This window comes from Ascaphus truei, chromosome 9 (genome assembly GCF_040206685.1).
Source record: "Ascaphus truei isolate aAscTru1 chromosome 9, aAscTru1.hap1, whole genome shotgun sequence".
Taxonomy (NCBI): domain Eukaryota; kingdom Metazoa; phylum Chordata; class Amphibia; order Anura; family Ascaphidae; genus Ascaphus; species Ascaphus truei.
In genome coordinates this window covers 56,306,595-56,330,912 of record NC_134491.1, presented here as the reverse complement: position 1 = coordinate 56,330,912, position 24,318 = coordinate 56,306,595, and the positions used below count along the sequence as shown (strand labels likewise).

The following is a 24,318-nucleotide window of genomic DNA, read 5'->3' as shown; positions in this document are numbered from 1 at the left end:
TAAGAAAAGATCAGCCCAACCAAACCAAATGTGTGTGTTTGTGGGTCTATGTGTGTGTTTGTGGTCTATGTGTGTGTGTGTGTGTTGAGGGAGAACAAATTAAATCTTAAATTATTCGGAGCAAATCTTAACTATTGTCTTTGTGTGTTTTATAGGAAGAACGTTCCAATCAGTGGTGTGAAAAATGGGGCATTAGTCCTCAGCCATTGGTTAGTACAGGGGTGGTCAACTCCAGCCCTCAAGGGCCACCAACAGCTCCGCCCAGGATATCCCTGCTTCAGCACAGGTGGTTCAGTCAAAGACTGAGCCACTGATTGAGCCACGTGTGCTGCAGCAGGGATATCCTGAACACCTGACTGGTTAAGCCCTTGAAGACTGAAGTTGGCTATGCCTGGGTTAGTTAGCTTAGGGGTGCGCAAACTGGGGGACACCACATTTTCTGGGGGGGGGCAGAGCTTACAGAGGACGGACGCTCTTCCCCAAAGCATTTAAATGAAATGCCGAGGGAGTGCGTGAGGACTTCGTATATTCTCCTACCTGCTCTCCGGCAGCTTCTGGTGACACGTCACCATGGCAACGCGGGGTCACATGACATCATTACGTCAGAAACGAAGGAGAAAAGGTAAGGATGGAGAGAGCAGACGGGGGAGGGGGAGAGCAGACGGGGGGGGCGGGGGCGCAGACGAAAACATTTGCGCACCTCTGAGTTAAATTATACCTAATACCCATGTGCTCTTCCCAACTTATGTTATAGTTTAGATCTTTTCCTTGTCTACTGTATGCACATAGCAATGACAAGATGTGCAGCGCTGAACATAAATAGTATACAAACACAATAATAGAAAATATGATCCAAAGGGATGAAGGCATCCCTGCCTAGAAGAGCTTGCATTAAACACTGACAAATTTAGTGTACAATGCTTGACAAAGTGTTGTGTTAGTAAAAGAACAAAACAATATCATTAATAATAATAATAACTTTATTTATATAGGGCTTTTCTCCCAATGGGACTCAAAGCGCTTCACAGTTACAAAAAGGAAAAAAGAGGAAAACATGTAAGGTTATAAAAGAGACCAAACACAAGGAAAGATACAATACAGGATGGGACGGAACTGTAGCTATTAAATGTCAGACAGGTTGTGGTTCATTAATTACATGCCTGGGTAAACAGGTAGGTCCTGAGCCTGTTTTTATAGATTCCCAGAGAGGGGGCCTCTCGAAATGTACGGGGCAAACTGTTCCAAAGAGTGGGAGCAGCGTGGCTAAAAGCTCAGGCCCCAAAGGAAGTCAAGGAGATTCTGGGATCTGTTAGGAGTCCTTCATCTACATTAAAACATTGAGAGAAAAACAGGGGGTGTCAATGTGCCTCCCCTGTGATTCACAATATCTTCCTGAAAGGAAACATTGAATAACCTCCAAGATTTTGCAGCTGCAAATAATGAAGGTGACAGTCCCACTCAAACTTAGTTTTAACATGAAAGAATGACCATTACATATAACGTGCTGCAGTATTCCAGGCAGCCAAGTATTTTTCTTTTCACGTAGAAAGTTCCAAAGAGGTTTAGGCTACGTCTATACTCAGGCAGACGGAGCGGAGGGGAGGGGAGGCGCACACACGCTGCAATACTCTTACTAAAGCCTGAGCTTTTTCATGGCTTTGCAGGGTATGCAGCGGGCGCGATTTGGGGGCGTGGCAATGAAAATTTGGAGGCGTGGCAATGAAGTTCCGGCGGGGACGTCACTTTCCTACCTCACATCCCGATGCCATCGCGCAAAAAATCACTTGTCTCTGTCTTCTTGAATTTCGCGCCATTGTGAGCTCCGTCTGAGGTGCGCGCTGGCGCCGTCTATCGGCATCCTCAAAGAGGACAATAGATGTGATGGCGCAGCGTGGGTGCGCCTCCCCTCTGCTCCGTCTGAGTAAGTATAGACGCAGCCTTAGAAAGCGCAAATAAATACCATTAAAATGAAAATGGCCATTTTTTTAAATGTTATTACAGACATGTTTTTGAGGAAAATTAGTTCAGTTATAGCAGTGAATGACACAGAGGTGATTGTTTGGTTTAACTATAATCTAGAGACCAATAATCCAGTCCCTGCTTTGCCATTACATCACCAAAAAGATTGCAGCGTTTTGAAAGGTGTCATGCAAATGAGACGTAAAATCAGATATTGAAAAATAGAAGGATCAGGTCATGCTTCTCTGAAGCAGTGCCTAATAGTAGGCGCATTACCTCTATCAACACAATAACTCAGCCCCCTTTTGCTTCTGATTACATACATGGGATCTTTTACAGTAAAGGGTTCGAGGTTATGATAAACAAACCCAACTGGTTATTTCCTCACTTTCAATGCAATAACTGGCGGCCATAATTTGTTTTATGGATTTTTTTTTTTAATAATGAGAATTGACAATGTGCGCACTGTACAAACACACTTTAATTGACACTCATGCATCTGGGATGACTTTTTGCATTAGCTCCTGTGTGTGTGTGGCGTCCATGGCGCTCTGCAGATATTTGAAGGGTAATTTGATGCATAACTGGAGCAAACACATTACTACAGAGTCAGTTTCATCAAATAAAAAAAATCTCTGTGATTTCTATTCTGCGCACTTTGTAAATTGCAACAAGGAAACTTTGCTAAATAATCCACTTGGGAAGGAGAGGAGAATAAAACTAGTTCTCCTGCTGCACAACAGCAGGTTGGATAAACAAGCCACCAATCTCATAGCTGCCTGTGGGATCCACTCATAAATCTGATGCTGTTTTTATGTTCTGCACTATTACTGGAGCAGCTTTGCAGCAGGACTGATAGATGCAGACATGCAATAACTCCTAACCCAAAAGGAGTGCTGTGCTATGTGCTGCCACTGTGATGTCCTGGGAGATGGGATATAACCATGAGCTCCCAACCTTTCCATCAACAACAGGGAAATGTCAGCTCCCCTGACGTCATCTTTGTGCGACCCGGCAGCGGCCCCACGTGTCTGACTGCACAGAGGCAGCAGATTGTGTTTGTAATCGTTTCCTCTTGTTCTGTTTTCCTATCAGATTACTCGGCTTGGGAATCCCAGCAGGTAACGGCAGATCATGGATCTGTTTATGTTTTGTTTTGCATTTATTGATTGCCTGGTTTATACAACGTGAGATAGGGAATAACTAACCCGAATTGCAGAAGATGGTCTGAGAAAGATGAAATTAAACGTGATATGGCAAAATCCCCACTTTGCTAGAATTTATTAGCTGAGTTTTCAATGTCACCGAAATCCCCTTTTCAAAACAGGGAATTCTATGTAATTCGTATTTGTATTTTTTTAATGTATTTTTTTTTGTAACTTTGAATCATGTTTGGAGACTCCCTATAAACAATCAGGGGTTTGCATTATTCAGTTAACCAGTGTTTTGACATCTGAATTAGTTTCATAATGGTCTTTAAAAAAGAGGCATCACAACAAAGGCTTCAAATACTTGGTGTTGCTGAGCTATTTTGTTTTTCCATTTGAGTAGTAGTAGTACTTATTTTTTTTTTTTTTTGTAAATGAATGCAGTCTGGGGTCAGAGGGCAATATAAATAGTATACTTTAACACAGTGGGTGAAGAGGTCTTTGTTGATACAAGATTGTAATTCATGACACAACAGGTGTACAGCAGAACTGATGGCTTGTGCCTGAAGATTTGCAAATGCAGACTTACATATGTAGCAACAACTACAAGTGTGTGGGTAATAGTAAGCAGGCACACCAGGTCTTGGAGAAAAATATCAAATGTATTTAAATACATTTTTTGATATTTTTTTTTCTCCAAGACCTGGTGTTCCTGCTTCCTATTACCCTTTTTTACTGACCTTTCCTGCAATCTGCACCCAGGCCATTCATTTAACTTTAGTGGAGTGCCACTATTACCCACATTCTATATACTGTATCTATATCTCTGATAATGTACATGGCTCTCAAAGAACTTACAATTTAAATTTTGGTGCCTGAGGCACAGTCCACACAACGCTAGCCAAGTTGATTCTCTCAGGACATACTAGAGATAAAGATGTAATACTTTTAGTTATATATAAAAAAATAATGATGCTTCAATTCTAGTACTAACAAGTGTTAAAAACCTTCATATAATGTATGCAAGTTATGACTGTACATATGACACATAGTTCCTTGTTTGAAATTTATTTTGATGCATTATGTCATGTTGAATAGAATTTCAGTCAGATACAGTATTATGTGTTTTTAATTTAAAACGAGTTTTAGTCAATCTAAATCATTAGCATCCTATTATTTGTATTAACCATACTGTGAAAACAATATACAGTATCTTGTTAGATTATTAAACATCCGTGCTGCGTCAAATACATTTTTTGCATGATACATAGAAACTTAATTCTGAGCCAACAATATGTACAGATTTATTTAATTTTTTTTAGAGTTTACGCCAGGTTCAACTTGGCGGGCGATTTTGCCGCAGTTCCAACTATCTGGCACATACATAATATTTATTTAGTACGTACCAATTTGATCTGTACACCAAGTACATTACATTTCAGTGTGCCAAAGTATGTGACAAAAAACATGAGGCGCACAAAGAGCGAGGGGGGGAAAAAAAGGTTTGTAAGTAGGCGCACGTAAGCGCTATATATTTATGACTCGTGTAAATTTTACGCCAAAAATACAATTTGCAATGCTTTGTTTATAGGCCCCAGTATAACTTTTCAGTGCAAGAAAACAATCTGTCTTCACAAAGTAATGCAGTTCAGGCATCTCTAATAGTGATTAGATATATCAGAAGTATCTTCAAAAATGCTTCAGGGAGACCACAGAATATCTGAGCCAAGGCCATATGTTGCCTTTCAGCTTAGCACTGCTGGGTAAATATGACCCTTAACCTCCACGCATATTCCTTAACAAATATGAAGAACGGACTTTAATGTTTTCCGAAGCTTGGCAATTACAGCATTATTTGATGCAATTCCTGTTGCTCCAGATAAGAATCTTAAATATATATGCTTGTCTTTTAAGATTAAACAGAAGGATGAGTTTTGCAGAGTACAGAGAGCTCATAAAAGATGGAGACACTGCTATCGTCTTTCTGGGCCATGACTCGATGTTTCCAGTGACTGTCCAACAAGGGAGTCAGACCCAGACCAAGTACGGAGTCATCCGACATTCCACTGACTTGATCGGAAAAAAGTATGGGTCAAAGGTGACTTGCAGCAAAGGAGGCTGGGTATACATCCTGTATCCTACACCGGAGTTATGGACCATGAATCTTCCTCATCGCACTCAAATCCTTTATTCTACTGATATATCGATGATCACTATGATGCTGGAACTGAAGCCAGGATCTGTGGTCTGTGAATCTGGTAATGATGTTTTATCGTGTCTTTGGTAGTACGTGTAGAAAGGTTGCAATGTATGGTAATCGGGGTAATGTCAAACTCTCCGCTGCCGTTTCCTTTATATTACACCCTTTTTGGCAATGCTTTTGCTGTCTCCAGAAAAAGATCATTCACCCTTTTTTATTAAAAAAAAAAAAAAAAATTGTGTAGAGCTTCAGAAAGAGCGAAGCATGTGCTGCAATGGAAAGACCGTAATAGTTACCTGTGATGCTGCATGGCCCTTATTCTTGGGAGCTCAACTCCAGTCTTCAAGCCTCCTCCAACAGGTCAGGTTTTCAGGATATCCCATCTTCAGCACAGGTAGCTCAATCAGCTTCTGCTTCTGCACAGGTGGCGCAGTCTGACTGAGCCTATGATTGAGCCACCTGTGCTGAAGCAGGGACTGATTGAACAACCTGTACTGATGATGGGATATCCTGAAACCTGACCTGTTTGGGCGAGAATGAAGGCTTAACGGTGCACTAGCCTAGATGGTAAAATGTAAAGCTTACAGGTCAATTTCTCCATTTTTTTAAAAAAAAATTTTAAATGTGTAGTTTTCTGTGCTGTAAAGGATAAAATAAAAACATTGTTATTCGTGGACAATGACACACACACACACACACACACACACACACACACACACACACACACACACACACACACACACACACACACACACACACACACACACACTTCCATTCCATGATTCAGCCTGAAATAAAACATTAAACTGTGCATTTTGGTCGATGCAGATCCAGGTTTGTACTCGGGTGAGGCATTACGCTGCTCGCTGCAGCCAGGATGGGGCTTAGTTCCTCCCTCTTGTTGATGAGATCAGATGTGACAGACACGTCAAAAAGTGTTTGCCACACGTTCCCTATTTAATTTATAAGAATTTGTATTTTACACTTGGCATTTGAACTAGTTAGCAGTTATGTCATTTTCTGTTACGCAGTATTGGAACTCTCTGCATTCCTTGAAATAACTTCTACCTGTGCATTGCAGTCCAAGTGATGCTTGTGTTGTTGTGTGTCTGTGTCACTCCACTGGACAGTGCGAGTCATACTCGCACGTCTGGGATGGTTATGGTGCATCAAGCAGCACTGCTCAGTTTCAGCTACAGCTAAAGGCTGGGCCCAGTACTCGCCGTCCCGCTGAAGGTGCGGCCGCGCCGTACTGGCAGTTTTTTGAAACTCAATGATATTGAGTGTAGAACTTGCGACGGAGGCGTGGCCACGCCCCCGCCGGCTGTTCACCCAAGGAGGGCGAACCATCCACGTGAGGTCATGGCCACGCCCCTGAAAACTCCCAACCATACCCCCTCCCATCGCAATCTCCCTCTCTCCTCTAAGGCTGAGTCCCCAGTCTTCACTGTGGCACGTGCGCCCGGCGGGGGGGGGGGGGGGGGGGGGCGGCGCGTGCACAGCGCTACACCACGATCTGCGGTCTGGGGGGAGGGAAGTTTTGTGACGGGAGGGGGTGTGGCTGTGGGTTTGGGGGGGCGTGGCCATGACGTCCCACGGCTGGTTCATCCTTATTGGCTGAACCGGCAGCGGGGGTGTGGCCACGCCTCCGTCGCACATGCTAATTTCAAATTCCCCTGCCTCCCTGAAAACCTGTCGCGCACCGCTGGGAAAAGGTGCGCGACAAGGTAGGGACTGGCCGGACTGGGGGGGCGGGGCTTGATAGCACAGCGCACGCCGAGCCGTGCGCTGTAGAAGTGACTGGGGCCGCCCCCTAAGACCGCAGATCGCGGTTAGCGATGTGCACTCGCCACCCTCCCCACCCCGCTGGGCGCGCGTGTCACAGTGATGACTGGGACCGCAGCCAAAGGCAGTGACGTGAAGGACAGTATCTCCATATGACTTTAATAACTATTTCATATAGCTCTTTTCTGCTAATTACAGTGTAGTGTTTGGTAAGCAGCACATAGGATTTTTACAGACCGGGCCTTGCCAGATGAGCTTACAATCTATATTTTTGTTGCCCGAGGCAAAGTGACTTGCCCAAGGTCACATGGAGCTGACACCGGGAATTGAACCGGGCTCCCCTGCTTCAAACTCTGTGTCATTGATTAGAGTCACTGTCTTTACTCGCTGAGCTTCTCCTCCCTGGCTCAGTGCATATCCTACTAAGAAATAAATGTGACCATCATGTATTACTGCCTGCAGTGGTTTGGGAACCCTGGTGGAGTTGTTTAAAGAAGCGGTTATTAAGGGGAAAGATTGATCCTGTCATGTTGGCAGTATCGGAAACTGCCAACACCCCCATGTTCCTTCTCTATAGAAAAAATGGAACGGTGCAAGATCCCAGCACTCCATCATATGCTGCAGCTGGTGGGCAAGAGCTTATGCCTCTTGGGCCTTTATTCAGCAGTATTGAGAGAGGCCGGACAAGTTAACGGCACAGTATCTTATATTTACTAAAATAGAAGTAAACCCCTTGAAGGATTTGGGGTGTTAATACATCATTACCCCACTTTTCATAATTGAATGTCTGACTGTTTCCTTGGTTAGAATTAAACATACATTAGTTGTGTGTGATCATCCTCAGTAATATATATATATATATATATATGGTATACAAATATAGCTGTATGCTCATCTGCATGTCTTAGGCAGGTCTGCAACCCCACCTTTCCCCATTATCACCCAGCATACAGCACTTCCACTGCAGCAAGGGATTCTGGGAAATGACATGCAAATGAGCACACAGTGTCACTTTTTGCCTCAATAACCATTTTTAACATGGTTCCCTATAGGCTTAAGCTTGCTGCATGGTCACAGCTTTGAGCACAGCCAGGATTAAGGTGCATACCCAGAAAAATATATATATATACGATACCGTATATAAAGGTCCCGTTTGTGGACCGAAACGTTGGAATGATGTCTTGTTGATTCAATACAATATTTTGACTACCATTTGGAGTGCTGCCTCTGATATTTCATCTTGATGCGGTATCGTATTGCCTACATTATTTTATAGGATTTGCACCCAGTATTTTGTTGTTCCAGACGGAGTGCTTGTGGTTCTTTCAAACTGCTATATATAATATATAATGTGTAGCATGTTCCTTATCAGGGTTTGCTCTGTAATATGGTCCTGTGCTTCCTGCTTGGATGATATTGATCTGTATGCAGGTGCTGTGTCAGTACCATGATGTACCTTCGCACTGGGTATTTAATTTTGATAATGGTATAGCATTTGGCAGCCTCCTGCTAAGCTGGTGTTCAGAAAGCTTAGTCAGGACATGTGATCCTTACTGCTCTGGAGGTCACAGATGGTATCTGAGTAGATTTGTGCTTCAGCAGGAAAATAACAATTTATTGTGGACAGTAACCTAGATTCTGTTCCTGTATATGAGCAGGTTGTGCTTGAATAATTGATCTGAAATCCCCACTATCAAGATCTTACAGCCTCTGCAGAATATCCCGGTGTGTCTTTTTTCCCCACCAAAAAAAGTGTGTATGTATAAAAATGGTTTTACTTTGTGTCCATAAATTTGATTAACGGAGCCTCAAAAACCCACACTCCTATATTTTGTAAAACACACTGTTGAAAAGTACAAAGACAATCCCCTAAATAGCACTCTAAATTACACCACCAAAAATATTTTAAAAAGAAAGATATAGCTCTAAAGAAAGACAAATTTTCCTATATTTTGTGTGTATATAATCCACATACATCATCACTGTGTGCCCTTGTCGCTCTAGTGCTGCATTACGGCCTCCCCAAAGATCCCCAGGTACTCCCATTACAAGCCTCTCCTACATATTGCTCCAACAAATTTCCGAATTTCTTCCTCCCATCTTACTTTTTGATCCCTTTTGATATACCATGAAATCCAGTCCAGTACCATTTTTATCCACTGATAGTAATCTCTTCTTGCTTTATGTCTGGCCCACCGCCGTTTTCATTTCTTCACCTTTGTGATGATGTCACAGACCCTTTTTTTGTTTGCTTCTGGACCCATTTATTTTCCTGTCTCGGGGTAACACCGAGCATACATCTCTCCATACTCCTGTGAGTTGTCTGAAGCTTCTAAATGATCTTCGCATTTAGGGTCCAAGTTTTACATCCATACGTGAGCACTTGGCGGGATTAACACTGGTCAAACACTTTCCTTTTGAGGCACAGTAGAAGGTTCACTTGGAAGAAACAAGACAATTTTTCATGTGTGCTCCATCCCAACTTCATTCTCCTATTGATTTAATTCGTTAGGTTCCCAGCCATTAATACTTGCGTAGGTTTGAATAATGGTTTTTGGTTAACCTATCTTGGCACCCTTTTGCCTTCTTCCTGAACGCTGTCACACCCAGGGACAATCCAACCTCTGCAAAATGAGGGCCATTGCTTTTCGGTGTGTTCCATATTTGGTGGTTGAGGCCTCGCCATGTTGGCAAGTACCTTTCCCACTTTGACTGGGTGTATTGTACAAGCTTTCATAGTATGGTTGAGGTTGTGAAAGGGTGTGTTTGTGTAGATCTATGTAATCATCTTCAGCCCTTGTCGAGCCACTGTTGGATGAAGGCCTCCCCAATGATCTTCCATGTACTGCGGGTGCAAGCCTCTCTTCTCCACGTCGCTCCAACACATTCTCTGATTTCATCCTCCCATCTTACTTTAGGTCGCCGTCTTTTAATTTCCCTTGGAATCCAGTCGAGTACCATCTTTGTCCAGCGATGGTCATTTCTTATTTCAATATGTTTGGTCTACCGCTATTTTCATTTCTTCACCCTTGTGGTAATGTCAGACTTTTTTTTTTGTGTTGATTTCGAACCCATTGATTTATTTTCCTGTTTATTCGGGTAATACCCAGCATACGTATAACTCTGTACTTCTTCTTTGAGTTGTCTGAAGCTTCTGAATTATCTTTGCATTTAGAGTCCCAGTTTCACATCCATACATGAGCACGGGTAAAATACAATGGCCAACATTTTTCATCGTGAGGTACAGTGGAAAGTTCCCTTGAAATATGTCTTGTTTGTTCCAAATGCGCTCCATCCAATCTTCATTCTCCTATAGATTTAATTCAAAAGGTTCCCATCCATTGTTACATGGTGGCCAAGATCTTCTGTACTTGTGACATAATACACTACCGACACACTTTATTGCTCATCGGCCAGATCCGCAAGCCGGGAGATTTCCCGGCTTGCTAGTGGCCGCCCCTCGGCGTGCCGCGCGTCACCGACGCGCGGTCACGCGTCATCGGGAGCCTGCGCCCCCTGCACGCGCGTCCAGGGAGCCCTGGTGTCCCGCGATCGCGGGACGGCGGCAGGGGGTTCCGGGGGACCCGGCGGACCCGGCAGCGGTAGGGAGAGCGCCCCGATCGGAGGGCGCTCTTCCGCTGCTTCGGCGCGCGCCCGTCACCCTCCGGCGCGCGCCAGGATACTGCTGCGGCCAAGAACGGGCAAATGCTCGAATAAACTTGGCCGCAGCAGTATCATCTGCAAATTGTAGGTGACCAAGTATTCACTGTTGATTTTTGATTTCTTTTTTTCTCCCCAATTTAAGATCCTGAGCAAATCATGTGTTGCTGTGAAAAGCTTCGGTGATGCGGTGTCTCGCTGCCGCACTCCCGCGCTGATCCTTATCTTGCTTGTATCTTCATGTAATCTAATAGTTGATGTGGCATTCTCGTGTGTGTGTGTGTATATTAAGCCTATAGGGAACCATCTTACAAATGGTTTTTGAAGCAAAAAGTGGCACTGTGTGCTCATTTGCATGTCATTTCCCAGAGTCCCTTGCTGCAGTGGAAGTGCAGTGTGCTGGGTGATAATGGTGAAGGGTGGGGTTGCAGACCTGCCTAAGACATGCAGATGAGCATACAGTTGTATTTACATTTATTTATGTATATGTGTGTGTGTGTGTGTGTATATATCTCTATCTATATCTCTCTCACACAGGTAATTACCTTTTTTATGTTTCTAATAACTGTGTATAAATAAAGTCATTAGATAAATATACAGCTAAATGTACAATATATCATAAAAACAGCCTTTTCCAGCATATATTGAATCCCTCAAATTGCAAAAAGAGAGAGTACAGCGCACAGCCAAGAGAGTGGGTCCAAAATAGATATAAAAAGGATTATTTTATTAGGTCCATTAAAAATAGAGGTATAACAGACCTCCTACGCGTTTCATGCACATTGCACTTTATGAAGGAGGACTCCTTGATAAAGTGCAACGTGCATGAAACGCGTAGGAGGTCTGTTATACCTCTATTTTTAATGGACCTAATATAAAAAGGATTTTATCTATTTTGGACCCGCTCTCTTGGCTGTGCGCTGTACTCTCTCTTTTTGCATATCTACATTCACCATCAGCAGCACGCCTTACTAGGGACATAGGACACATTCATATATTTGTGAGTATATCAACATTGCTTTCATGTGTTATAGCAGTTCTGGGACTATCCCAATGAGGTTTTGAGGAGTGGGCTTAGTCCCATTACTCTTTTTCCTTCAGGGTGTTGTCCCTTTTCAGAACTTCATTACACTAGAGATTTATATTCTCTCATATACCACTAGCCTTGTGTCCTGTGCCCTGACTTACGTACTTTTCTGTTTATTATCTTGAGCATCCAGCGCTGGAGCACTTATTCCACTAAACCTTGTATCTATAGTGAGTCCCTCTGCTGAAGTCTTTAAACCCCACCACAGAAACATTTGGAAAAGCTGCTTACGATTTGTAAAAAGAAACTGCACAACATGCAGCATTATCAATCTCTGTAACGTGACACCGCGAGCATTAGTCTGAAGTCCCCCGAGTAACGGGGGATAGCACTTTGCAATGCATTTAGAAATATTCATTTACATATTAGCATGAGTCACACAAGACATTGTTCTCGGAACAAGGGACAAAGAGCATTTTACAGGGCGGCATGTTTGTCTGCTCCAAGGAATACTGAGATCTGGTTTAATTAGCAGTCCGGAGAAACGTGGCTTCTTTGCAGCCTATGAAACGGTTTATTGCACCAATCCAATCACACAAACACACACACACACACACACAGATTTTGTGCCAGGGTCATACAAGATGCAATGAACATGTCAGATGTAGTGATTTGTATGTGGCTTAACCGTGTCCGTGCTAGAAAGGACAGCATCACACCAGGACATGTATTGGTGTTTTTTTTTGTTTTTTTTTAATTGTATATAATATTTATTTTTTAATAAACTCGCCTCTTTTTCAAGATTTGTATTTCAACTGCAGAAATCTTCCACTGGAAACGGGCACTAGAAACATTTCTGTTTTTTTTCTTCTTTTTTTAATTTTTTCATAAAATCAGGAAATTGGTAGTGAAAGACGTCTACGTGTTTTCGCCTCTTATGTATTTGGGGCACTAGGAAGAGAGGAAGGCAGGACCATATTTACAAAATAATTAAAGAAAAGGGGAATTTGTAAAACAAACACAGTTTTTGGGGGGTTTTTTTGCACAGTACCGCTGCTTTTTAAGGCCCTTTGGGATTCTAGCTGCCATCCGTTTTTAGTGCACTGACTTGAACCTGTTATGTTTTAGGCACAGGAAGCGGCTCGCTTTCTCACGCCATCATTAGGACAGTGGCGCCCACGGGTCACCTGTACACTGTCGAGTTCCACCAGCAGAGGGCAGAGAAAGCAGCCGAAGAATTCCGGCAGCACCAGGTGGCCCATCTGGTCACGGTGAAGAATCAAGACGTGTGCAAGACCGGCTTCGGTGTGTCTCAGGTCGCAGACGCCGTGTTCCTCGACATTCCGTCCCCCTGGGAGGCTATCGGACATGCAAAATCAGCCCTAAAGCTTGAAGGTACGTATACGAATGGCCAATTCAATATGAATTCTCAACCCGTGTCCTGCTATAAGGACATCGTCTTTCTTTACAATGCTTAGCAGAACACTCGAACAGGGAAGGCCAGTAATTACTATAGCACAGGGCTGGGCAATTCCAGTCCTCAAGGGCCACCAACAGGCCAGGTTTTGATGATAGCCCCGCTTCAGCACATGTGGCTCAGTCTTCGTCTGCTGCTGTGTTTTGATGTTGTGGGCAAATGTTACCTGCCAGTGCCTCATTTCCCTACCTGTAATTGAGTAATAATTACTATGTTATTCCCTCCCCTCTTCCTTCCTCTGGAACCTACCATATAAATATCGCCCCCAGGCATGGCTGCTTTGGTGGAGTACACCCTAGATAAAGGACCTACCCCAGTGCAAGTCACTGTAGTAATCACTTCCATTGAACCGACATGAAAACTGCGTGTTGGTGTTTCCCATATCCTTGGAAACGGAAGAATCAAGAGGAGAAGTTAGAGAGTGTTACTGAAAGATAACTCGAGCTGTTCCAATGTAAACATGACACAAGTACAATGCAGTCAAGGTGGGGTTTAGTAAATGGTGGCGTTTCCGTGGCCCTGTAAACAAACCATCCTGATGAAGGTCACTCTTGCCAAAAAATATTTATCAAAACATTATTTGGATTGTCTTGTTCCTGTACATATTGAATTAAGGCTCCGTTTTGTGCTCCTGAAAGCCCCACGATAACGATATCTATGTAAAATCGCCACTGCAGTGCCACAGTGTATCACAGCCGGAAATAAAACCCTCGCACAGGATGACTTGCACAATACTGATCTAATGTATTCCCCTAATGGCTTCTGTCTGCTGAAAATAGGAGGTTTAAAAACCGCTTTAGAAACGTGTTTTTATTTTTTTAAATGAGATTATGTAGGACGGTCTCAGAACATCACTGATAAAACAACAATGAGATGTCACAAAGCTTTTATTTTATAACATTCTAATCCTGCTTTGTTTCTTTCCTTTGTTAAATGAACCATAACATACTTAAAGCCGCAATCTTCCCCAGAAGCCTTTGAGTTTAACCCCTGTAATGTTACCCCTTGGGCATGACCTTCATTTTTTTTTTTTTTTTTTTTTTTCATAATCGGTAATACATAAAAAAATAAAAAAATGTTGTGTGTATATCTATATCAAATAAAAAGATCACTTGTGAACACATTCACATGTCTTAGACAGGTCTGCAACCCTGACTTTCACCATTATCACCTCGCATACAGTGCTTCCACTCTAGAGCTTGAGAAAGGACCTTGTTGGTCCGAAATGTATGTTGCTCTGGATTACATTGATTGCCTGATGTTTCATTAAACTGCTATTGTCTATCTGAGAGTGCTGCGGACCCCCCGCCCCCCCCTTTTTTTTTTTTGCTGTGTATCGACTGGATGGTGTTCCCTGCCCTTCTGCGTGCACCTCTATCTCTGCTAAGTATGTTGTTTTTCTGTTTTTTTCATATAACGTCTGTTTCAGTGCACCCGGCATTTTTGTATGTATGTTTATATAGTGTGTGTGTGTATATATATATATATATATATATATATATATCTGTCTCTCTCTCTATATTCCATAGTGTAAATGAAACAATTTACACAAGCACTGCAATTGCAAAAGACTTATTGAAACAAAATCACATTCTATTTCTCAAGGGAGACTCCCCTCCCCCCCTCCCCCCCCCCCCCCGGGGACCGACGTGTCGGGTCTCTGACACACCTGCTATTTTGTATGTGATTTTATTTCACTAAATATTTTATAACAAAGGAATTCTGGTGCTGATTCATTTACATGATGGACTGTTACGCTTTATATTCAGAATCTTGATACACCTGTCACGGATGAGCTTTTAAAGGGTCATTCTGAATTTTGTGTGTATGTAAATCAACGTTTCTTTGAAAAATCGTTCTCGTCAACGTATGTATGTATGTATGTATGTATGTATGTATGTATGTATGTATGTATGTATGTATGTATGTATGTATGTATGTATGTATGTATGTATGTATGTCTTCATTGTTGATGCTTAGAATTTGCAAGTGACACTGTCCTCTAACTCATTTGGAGTCAAGCGTCATGGAATTTAGAAGGTCAGCCTGAATTATTACACCTATCTGTGCCTCGTTCGTCTGATAAAACACTCGGAACCAAGTGCCGGCTCCAGCAGCTCAGTAACACTCACGTGTCTGCTATTTCTGTTGCTTTGGAAGTGACGCTTGTACAAGAGCCGGCTGAGATAACCCTGCTTTCTGTAATCCCTTTGCTGCGAGGGTTGCTGGTCACTGGATCAGCAAAGGGGTTAGTTTCTATGTTATGGGATCTGAAGTCGCCTTCCCTGGTCTTAAACACTCGTCCTCACATTGGCTCATCACAGAGGTCCGATTTTAAAAGGTTTCAACATGCAAATAATAATTAGCATTGTGTTTATACCCCCACCCACACCTACATTGTGGTACATAAATCGCAAAACTAACATCCTTGGTGTGTACAGGACAAAATGACCAGATATAGGGGTAAATTGTATATAAAACAAGAAACAAAAGTGCAGCGCAACATCCAATGTGACAAAAATACACAGTGAAATACCTATATATCTCTTTTGAAAAAGGGTAATTTAGTTAATCCTTTGGCCAAAGTGTATAAGCCTGTGAGCCACTTTCAAGGCATGACCATAATATCGCAGGTCCTAACAATAACTGATTAAAATCCTTATTTACCTCTATAATTAGAGGAAGGATGGTCCTGGCATTGAACCTGTCGCAACCAGCTGGTCTCAGCTGTTTTGGAGGTTAGTGGCTCCTCCCACCCAGGGTTTAAAGCTCGCCCCTCCCCACTGTGACACTACTAATATATATATAATGTAATTTTGTGGGGTTTCTGAGAGCTTGCTGGGTATCTGTGTGTAAATTTGTATATACCCAGAAGTGGCTGTTTTCGACCCGAAAATCTGTCGACCTCTTCATCCAGAAATCACCAGAGTGGGGGGAGATTTTTTTATATATATCCTATCTATCTCTGCCAGCTCTGAGTAGTTTCAGATTCATATTTTAAACAGACTGCAAAACCATATTTGTAGCAGCCAAATCCGATTCCTTTTTTCCTTTGTTTTTATTTTATATGATGGTGAGAGGAGGGCTGGGGGGGGGGTGAGAGAGGGCTGGGGGGGGGGGGTGAGAGGGCTGGGGGGGGGGGGGGTGAGAGGGCTGGGGGGGAGGGGTGACCTCTCCTGCACCAAGAGACGCGTGGGAGGCCGTCCCTTCCCGAGACCAGGAGGCTGACTGCAGCAGGTTTGCTGAGGTTGGCATGTATTTGAGCAGATCTGCAGTCGCAGACGCAGCAGATGAGTGCGCAGTAACTGTGATTCAAGGTGAATTAGTCTGCCTGCGGAGCCCCGTTCTGTCCTTGTGTAGGGGTCCCGACTGTTCCCTTGTGAGTGCGGCAGTGGGGGCGTATGCAGAATGGCGGTACGTTTTGGTTGTTAGGGAGATATGTACATGCGTTATCCATGTTACCATTTTCCTTTGTCCTGCTTCCCATTTACCATGCTCCAGCTGTGTCCCCTGGCAATGGAAGGGTTAAGTAAACCATCCCTCTCATTAGATCCCCAAACACATCTTTGTGCAAAGTGATTTTGCTTCCCCCCCCCCCCCCATCCTTGGTCGATTTTAACCTTGACTACTGCAACCTGCAGCGATCCCAGGTAAGTATGGGCCCTTAAAGAGCTCCCAAAGGCAGCAGCATGTGTTATCTGGTGCAGTATATAGTTACATAGTAGATGAGGTTGAAAAAAGACATAGGTCCATCAAGTTCAACCTATAGTATTTGTCACATGCTTCCGGTAGTTGGTCTTTGTGCAGCAGACTTCGCAAAGCTATTAAACCAGGGGTGCTCAACCCCAGTCTCATGAACACCCCCCACCCCCCCAAAAAATGTCAGGTTTTAAGGATATCCCTGCTTCAGCACAGGTGGCTTAATCAGTCCCTGCTTCAGCAGTTAGTGTTTGAAGAATTAATTTGAGGGGTTTTAGCAACCCTACAGTAAAAAGGTCATGCGTTTATAAAGAGGAGAGCGTTATCGAGTCATAATCGAGAAGGTATATTTCTTTTGTATAGGTGAAGCAGACTGCGGGGGAGGGATAGTACCCCTGCTTGGGCTCATGGTCAGGTTTTACGGATTGAGCCACCTGTGCTGACGCAGGGATATCCGTAAAACCTGACCACGTACCTACGCAGGGGTAATATCCCTCCCCCGCAGTCTGCTTCACCTCCTACAAAATAAATATTCCTTCCCGCAGAAGCTGATTTATGACTCGTAACGGTCTCCTCTTTACAGCGTCTGACCTCCTTACTGTAGGGTTGCTAAAACCCCTCAAATTAATTCTTCATCAATCACTGTAATTAGCTGCAGTGGGAAGAAGCGAGTTGCTTTGGCTTGTTTTTCTTCATTTAAGTCTTTTTTTAAATGCCACTTGTGACGTTTTGGACTGTGTGTCCTTGTCCCATTATCCTGGCGCTAGAGAGTGTTGTGATTGAGAGTGATCTCTCCCACACACCTCCCCCAGCGCCAGGTATACGGGCACATTACATAGAAATGTGAATGCTCGATGCTGATATTCTGGAGGGATTACATCACCGAACTGTGCTCTTCTGCTGAGGCGTTCACACGCTGCTTGCTGATTTTCAAATCTAACATTTAACATCTCAGTGCGGGCTGTGGGTTTTGTTTAATAATGTGTACACACACACACACACACACACACACACACACACACACACACGTAGTGGCAATGTCTCTAACGAAGGGGTGTTCAACTCCAGTCAAGACCCCCCCCCCCCTCCCCCAACAGGTCAGGTTTTCAGAATATTGCTGCTTCAGCACATGTGGCTCAATCAGTGGGTCAGTCTTCGACTGAACCACCTTTTGCTGAAGCTGGGATATCCTTAAAACCTGACCCATTTAAGGGCAGTTGAGCACCCCTGCTTTAGAGCAGGGGTGCACAAACTTCGTGTGCTGCGCCCCACCCTCTTACCTCTGCGCCGGCGTCGTGTAACCCTGTGGCATCATTTGACGCAGCGTTGTCAAAGGTCACGTCGCATGACTCCGCCCCTGTGCTGCCATGGCGTCGCGTCGCCCGAAGCCGGCTGAATCGCGGTAAGTGAGTTGGAGGCCTCGCGTGGTCCCCCGGCATTTAATGTAAAGGCCTCTACAACCGCCCGCGCCCCCCAGTTTGAGATTTAAAATGCGCAATGTATGTCATGGAATCCCTCCCCCATCTTGCTGTAACGGCGTACGTGCGCTGGCGCCCCTCCGTAAATCTCCGTTCTGTATTAATGTTGCTTTTTTAGGATTCCGCATACTCCTAAATTTCACCCGAGTTGTAAGTTTGGAGTCGTTGAGGGATCCTTCTAATCCTCCCTCATTTCCTAAACCTTCCGCTGTGAGAATGAATGTGTGGTCAATAGAGAGGAGTGTGGCCCTCCCCAGGATGAGTTGTTATTATTATTGTAAAGTGCCAATATATTGGGCAGTGCGGTACAATGGGGGTACAAAGATTTGGTCATTTTATCAACCGTTGTATACCAATAAGGACAAACATGCCCAAACAGATATGAGAGCTGGATGGACACGTGTGTGCAGGGATGCTCATAGCTTATGTCATACATGTACTTTCTCGTGCGGCTTAGGAGCTAATTGTTAAGAGCCGTGTCCAGATGTAAAATGTCAGCGTAGGTACGGGCAGGATGGTAAATGTACGTATTTATTCTGACTGATTGCAGCCGCCTACGCAGCAAACTTCGGTCTTCATCACGCCAGCAGGCTAAAAATATCATGTTATCCCTCAGTGGGTTTGTGCTTCTGTCTGTGGCAGCCGCAGACCGAGCATTCAGCCCCTTTATACCTGCCGGCTATACACAGGACTGTAACCACTCGCTCACTAACAGTTCTGTCAGCAGCATACGCCAAAATCCCGTTATTTTACAGCACGGGTGGGCAACTCCGGCCACCAACAGGTCAGGTTTTCAGGATATCCTTGCTTCAGCACAGGTAACTCAGTCAGGAGCCACTGAATGAGCCACCTGTGCTGAAGCAGGGATATCCTGAAAACCTGACCTGTTGGTAGCACTTGAGAACTGGAGTTGCCCACCCGTGTTTTAGAGCAATAGGAGTTTCATGGGTCCTGATTTCTGGGCTGTGGACAGTATGCCAGGGACTGGTTAGAAAATATAAGCTGTCGAAATGCCATAGATGATGGCACCAGGTGCCCTTAACCACTTTGCAGCATGTAGCAAGTATCACTGGCAGCAAATGGGTTAAAACATTAGTTGTAGGAAGAAAGACCACCCAATAATAATAATGTATGTGCTGTAGTGTTAGTGGTGGGGAGGATCTCATCCCAGACACAACTACTCCTTTTTAAATACTTGCCCAGTCTGCCAATGTGTTTAGTGGTGTTCAACCTTCCTTGTGTTTTTTGGGTTTTTGTTGTTGTTAAGGAACCCTATAATTTTATTGTGAATTTCTGCTGAACCCAACCCTCTCTAATAGCATTTCTGAGATCAGATACATTGTAAGGAACCCCAACCCTCTCTAATAGCACGTCTGAGATCAGATACATTGTAAGGAACCCCGACCATCTCTAATAGCGCGTCTGAGATCAGATGCATTGTAAGGAACCCCAACCCTCTCTAATAGCGCGCCTGAGATCAGATGCATTGTATATTCTTCTGTATTTGGTGGTTTTCAAATAACCTGAACATTTCAGGGATGACCAGGGAACCCAAGGATACCTAGAAACCCCTCTTGAAAAACACTGCTCTAGGCCATGTTTATAACGTATAACTCAATCTGCCCACCAAGCTGCTTCCCTTCTCTGCATCTTTGAGGAAGGATGGAGGATCGATGTTAGTAGCTGCAAATGCTGGACGAGGGGTTTGAGGCTTCCTACTCTGAAAAGCAGCAGGGTGGAAGTGTGGAGCACTAGTGTATCTTGTTGGCTAACCTAGATTAATCTCACACCTTCACTGTCAGAGGTGTGTGTGTGTGTGTGTGTGTGTGTGTGTGTGTGTGTGTGTGTGTGTGTGTGTGTGTGTGTGTGTGTGTGTGTGTGTGTGTGTGTGTGTGTGTGTGTGTGTGTGTGTGTGTGTGTGTGTATTCTGCACTGAAAAGGCATATTGGCCCTTTTTGCTGTGGAATAATGTATTTCAGATCCTTCCTGCCGCAGGATAATAAATCAACATGCACTTCGGGAGTTTGTTTACCATTGACTAACCGACTCCGTATATGCCAAATACCCTGCCAGCTGCAACATGTAAAGGTTCAAGTGTCACCATGGACCATGTTTAAATGTAAGGACTTTAAAAGTTAAAAGACTTGAAGCCGCTCAGTGGGAGAAAGTACAGCTCGTGCTGGAACTCCTCTTCTATCCGTTCTACAATCTTTTTCCTGCTCCTTTACAAAGTGTTCACTGTCGGGGCATTTAATGTGAGTGGTAAAGTGTATTAATGCGGTGCATGCGATCATAGATATCTTTACCTTAAAACTAGCTCCATTTGCTTAGAGCACAATAAAAAATGTATTCTTAATTCAGATTCCTCCGCCCCCCTTCCCCTTTTTTCTTCCTTTTAGAGCTGGGTGGGGAGGTTATACTCCTCCTCGTATGTAATGCCTGGCATATCCCTAAGACTGGTTTTTGTTTGATTACAATATGTAATCTGCTTCCATTCAACCCTCCACTTCCAAAATAAATATATATATTTTTTCTCTTTGTGTGTGTATGTGTGTGTGTGTGTGTGTGTGTGTGTGTGTGTGTGTGTGTGTGTGTGTGTGTGTGTGTGTGTGTGTGTGTGTGTGTGTGTGTGTGTGTGTGTGTGTGTGTGTGTGTGTGTGTGTGTGTGTGTGTGTGTGTGTGTACCACAATATTCTTTGCTGCTCTAAAAGATTCATTTATTTAAGGTAGTATTGTTCTTATATTTTTGTAACTTTAATATTTTGTTGTATAAAAAGATTTAAAAAGAAAAAAAAACAAGGAAATTCTTACAGAAAACTGACGGGGTGGAAGTATCCTTCCTAGGAGAAGAAACCTCAACTAATTGCATGTGCGCAGTTATACTCCGCATCGCTTTATACCACAGCATTCGCCCTCGGGGAAATACATTACTGCTGCTCTAACATTCCTTTATGTGATTAAAATGGAGACGGAGCTATGGATGAGGGGCTTCGGTGGAACCCTAATCACACCAATAAAAGTGAAATCATCCTTTAAAAAAAAAAAAAAAAAAAAGAGATAATAAATAAAAAAGCAGAAAGTTTTTTTTTCTTTTTTAAATGCATACAGTGTGTAGTATTGTCTTAGAGTTCATTTTTTATGTTACTAAGAAATTAAAATGAACTCTGCTGCTGTAACATTCTTTCCTCCGCTTGGTATAAGCCCCAAACTAACCCCTCACAATAGCTGTGCTTATTATGTATAGATTTGGTGTTGGAGGGGGGGGGGAGGGGAGAGAGAAGTAATCAAGCATATTTAAATAGTGTATCTTCAGTACAAGTTGCTGCACGTTCCGAGGGATGTGAGCCGGGACACGGCGACCATTCCTGCGTGCTGAGCTCGAGTCTGTGACATACAATGACTGTAATGTTGTGGGAACTGCAGCTAAAGTTGGCATTGCTTTGCTGTCTTTCAGGCGGTCGCCTCTGCTCCTTTTCCCCCTGCATTGAGCAGGTCCAGCGAACCTGCCTGGCCCTGGAAGAACACGGCTTTACCGAGCTGAGCACCTTGGAAATCCTCCTCCGTGTGTACGATGTGCGGACGGTCAGTTTGCAGATCCCCGACCTTGGGAAACCGGCCGAGGATAAAGGCGGCCTGGGGCCGGACAACAGTGACAAGTCCAAGCAGAGCGCAGGCTCGCCGCAAGGAAGCGCACTTATCAAAAGCGGGGTCCCGCTCCGGGAAACTGTGGGTCACACAGGGTACCTGACCTTTGCCACCATGAATTTATTTTAGACGTTGTTGTAAATAAATAAATATGTGCAGATTGTACTGCTATAGCAAGAGAATGCCATATATAGTCCGACTGAGCTGAAGAATGCACTTGTGTAAACACCGCACTGTCAGGCTAGAATAGCACAGTCTGTGTGTTCGAGCTTTGGAAGCGCTGTAACGTTTCTGCCAAAGGAGGAAGAGAAATCATCGCTGAGCATCAGTTTGGCAGAGGGAGCAAATAATGAGCCCCTTGTTGTTCTACTCCCCAGGGGTGGCAAACTCCAGTCCTCAAGGGCCACCAACCGGTCAGGATATCCCTGTTTCAACACAATGTGGCTCAATCTGTCCCAGCTTCAGCACAGGTGGCTGAGCCACTGATTGAGCCACCTGTGCTGAAGCAGAGATCCTGAAAACCTGACCTGTTGGTGGCCCTTGAGGACTGGAGTTGTGCCCCCCCCTGTTATAGTATGCAAACTGTGACTTTTGGGGACCCTTGTATTGATCGCTGTCTGCACACACTCTCTTGGTTCAGTTGTTACTTTCCCTTTGCTGGCTTTTCAGACATGAAAGTGGTACCTGAATAAAGCTGCCGTCTGTGGGCTGCTATCATTTCCTTTTATAGATGCTGAAGTCTTGCCCTGCAGGATGGCCACAGATGGGAGGATGCCGGGCTGGAGTTTCCATATTAGTATATACGGCTGTACAATGTTTGGCTCTGCAGCTGGCTTTCCTATTACACACAGCTCTGAGGAGCTGAGCTGCACACATTCGGCACGGAAGCTCTTTTGCTCCATATTGCAGCGTAGAACTGTTTTGCATTGCCACAGACGTTCATGTTAAAGTAATACAAATATCCCCCTATCCCAATGCTTTATACCAAACATGAGGCCTTGTATTCTCCACAGCTGTCAAATGTAAAGTTACTGTTTCAGTTCGAGAAAATTCATTTTAATGTCCTTAAATAAATAAACAGGCTGTATGATTACTAACGGTTCTGTTTTATGTTTGATTGACGGGTGGGTTGAGAAGGGGGTTCCCAAGGCAAGCAGCTGAATAATAAATATTTGGTGCATTGCTGCTGAATTGATTTTTGTAAATGTTGCAGACGGTTTGTTGCAGAATTTACAGGCACAGAAAATGCTGCAGCGTTTACCATCCATCTATTGCACAAACTGACCATCTCGTTTTTAGGGTCACAACTTTGTCCCTGCATCGCAAACCCACATTGGTCAACTACTATAACCACAGACCTCCAGCCATTAAAAAAAACAACTGAATCCTATCGGAACCAAATGATTATATGGAAGTTTTAAATGACACGGCAATATTTCATACAAGTGCCACGGATCTCAATCCTTTCCCTGCAAGTAATGCTCTGAATTCTGCTACTGAAGATTTCGGCAAGAAAACCTTTTCATTTGAGAGCTTGCGTTTCCCTTTCAGAGCCTGACTTTTTTTTCTTTCTTCATCTGTGTTGTTGTATCAGCACTTTTGTCCAAACAAGTACAAATTTAAACTGGAGATTTTTGAAAAACCTTGGAATGAGTAATTTACTGCAGCCGACGAGTAAATCTGTAGGTTTTAAATTTAGATTTAAAACAGAACAGTAAATCAATATGACAACGCGCCTACACAGCTGAGCCAGCTGGAGGAAGGTTTTACTGTGAGAATCTGCAAAGAGCTTATTTTTGTATTAAATGACCCAGCAAGATAGGACTTCATTCAGATCAATGACTACTAGCATTTAGTTTACATCTAATATGTCCCTCTCAGCTCGGTCATATTTACAGGAAATATTCAGCTGCTAACATGTCACATGTAGACCAAAAACTCCAACAGTATAAGCTCTGCAGATAATCTCCTGAATAGTTGATCTGTTCTGTTATTATCTACAGGAAGCAATTTTCTTATGTAACACATCAGCTACAGTATGTGTTACTGTTTCTGGTGTCAAAATAATGGTTACGATTGGGTTGTTTTTTCACCGCAATAGTGTTTGGGAACTTTAGTAGTTTATAAAGTGTTTTGGGTCATCATTAATTGGCCCAGTTACATTAATTGGCGAGCACTGTAGAACCGTGGCACATTTCACATAGAGAATGATATGTTATGCTGCTAATCGATCGCCTCTG

The 24,318-nt window shown here is 43.7% G+C and overlaps 1 protein-coding gene across 1 annotated transcript; it reads left to right on the top strand.

The window, feature by feature from the left end:
- The first annotated feature begins 2,935 nt into the window (after positions 1-2,935).
- TRMT61A (tRNA methyltransferase 61A) lies at positions 2,936-23,171 on the top strand. The gene is made up of 4 exons (XM_075614992.1): positions 2,936-3,080; positions 5,022-5,365; positions 12,908-13,174; positions 21,888-23,171. The coding sequence occupies exons 2-4, from the start codon at positions 5,035-5,037 to the stop codon at positions 22,205-22,207; spliced, it is 918 nt and encodes a 305-aa protein (XP_075471107.1). The 5' UTR covers positions 2,936-3,080; positions 5,022-5,034; the 3' UTR covers positions 22,208-23,171.
- The last annotated feature ends 1,147 nt before the right edge of the window (positions 23,172-24,318 follow it).

Excerpts from the sequence above, each read along its gene's own strand:
- TRMT61A (XM_075614992.1), top strand. The coding sequence starts at position 5,035 with ATGAGTTTTGCAGAGTACAGAGAGCTCATAAAAGATGGAGACACTGCT. Across the intron at positions 5,366-12,907 it reads ATCTGTGGTCTGTGAATCTG|GCACAGGAAGCGGCTCGCTT; the intron begins GTAATGATGTTT and ends GTTATGTTTTAG. Across the intron at positions 13,175-21,887 it reads ATCAGCCCTAAAGCTTGAAG|GCGGTCGCCTCTGCTCCTTT; the intron begins GTACGTATACGA and ends GCTGTCTTTCAG.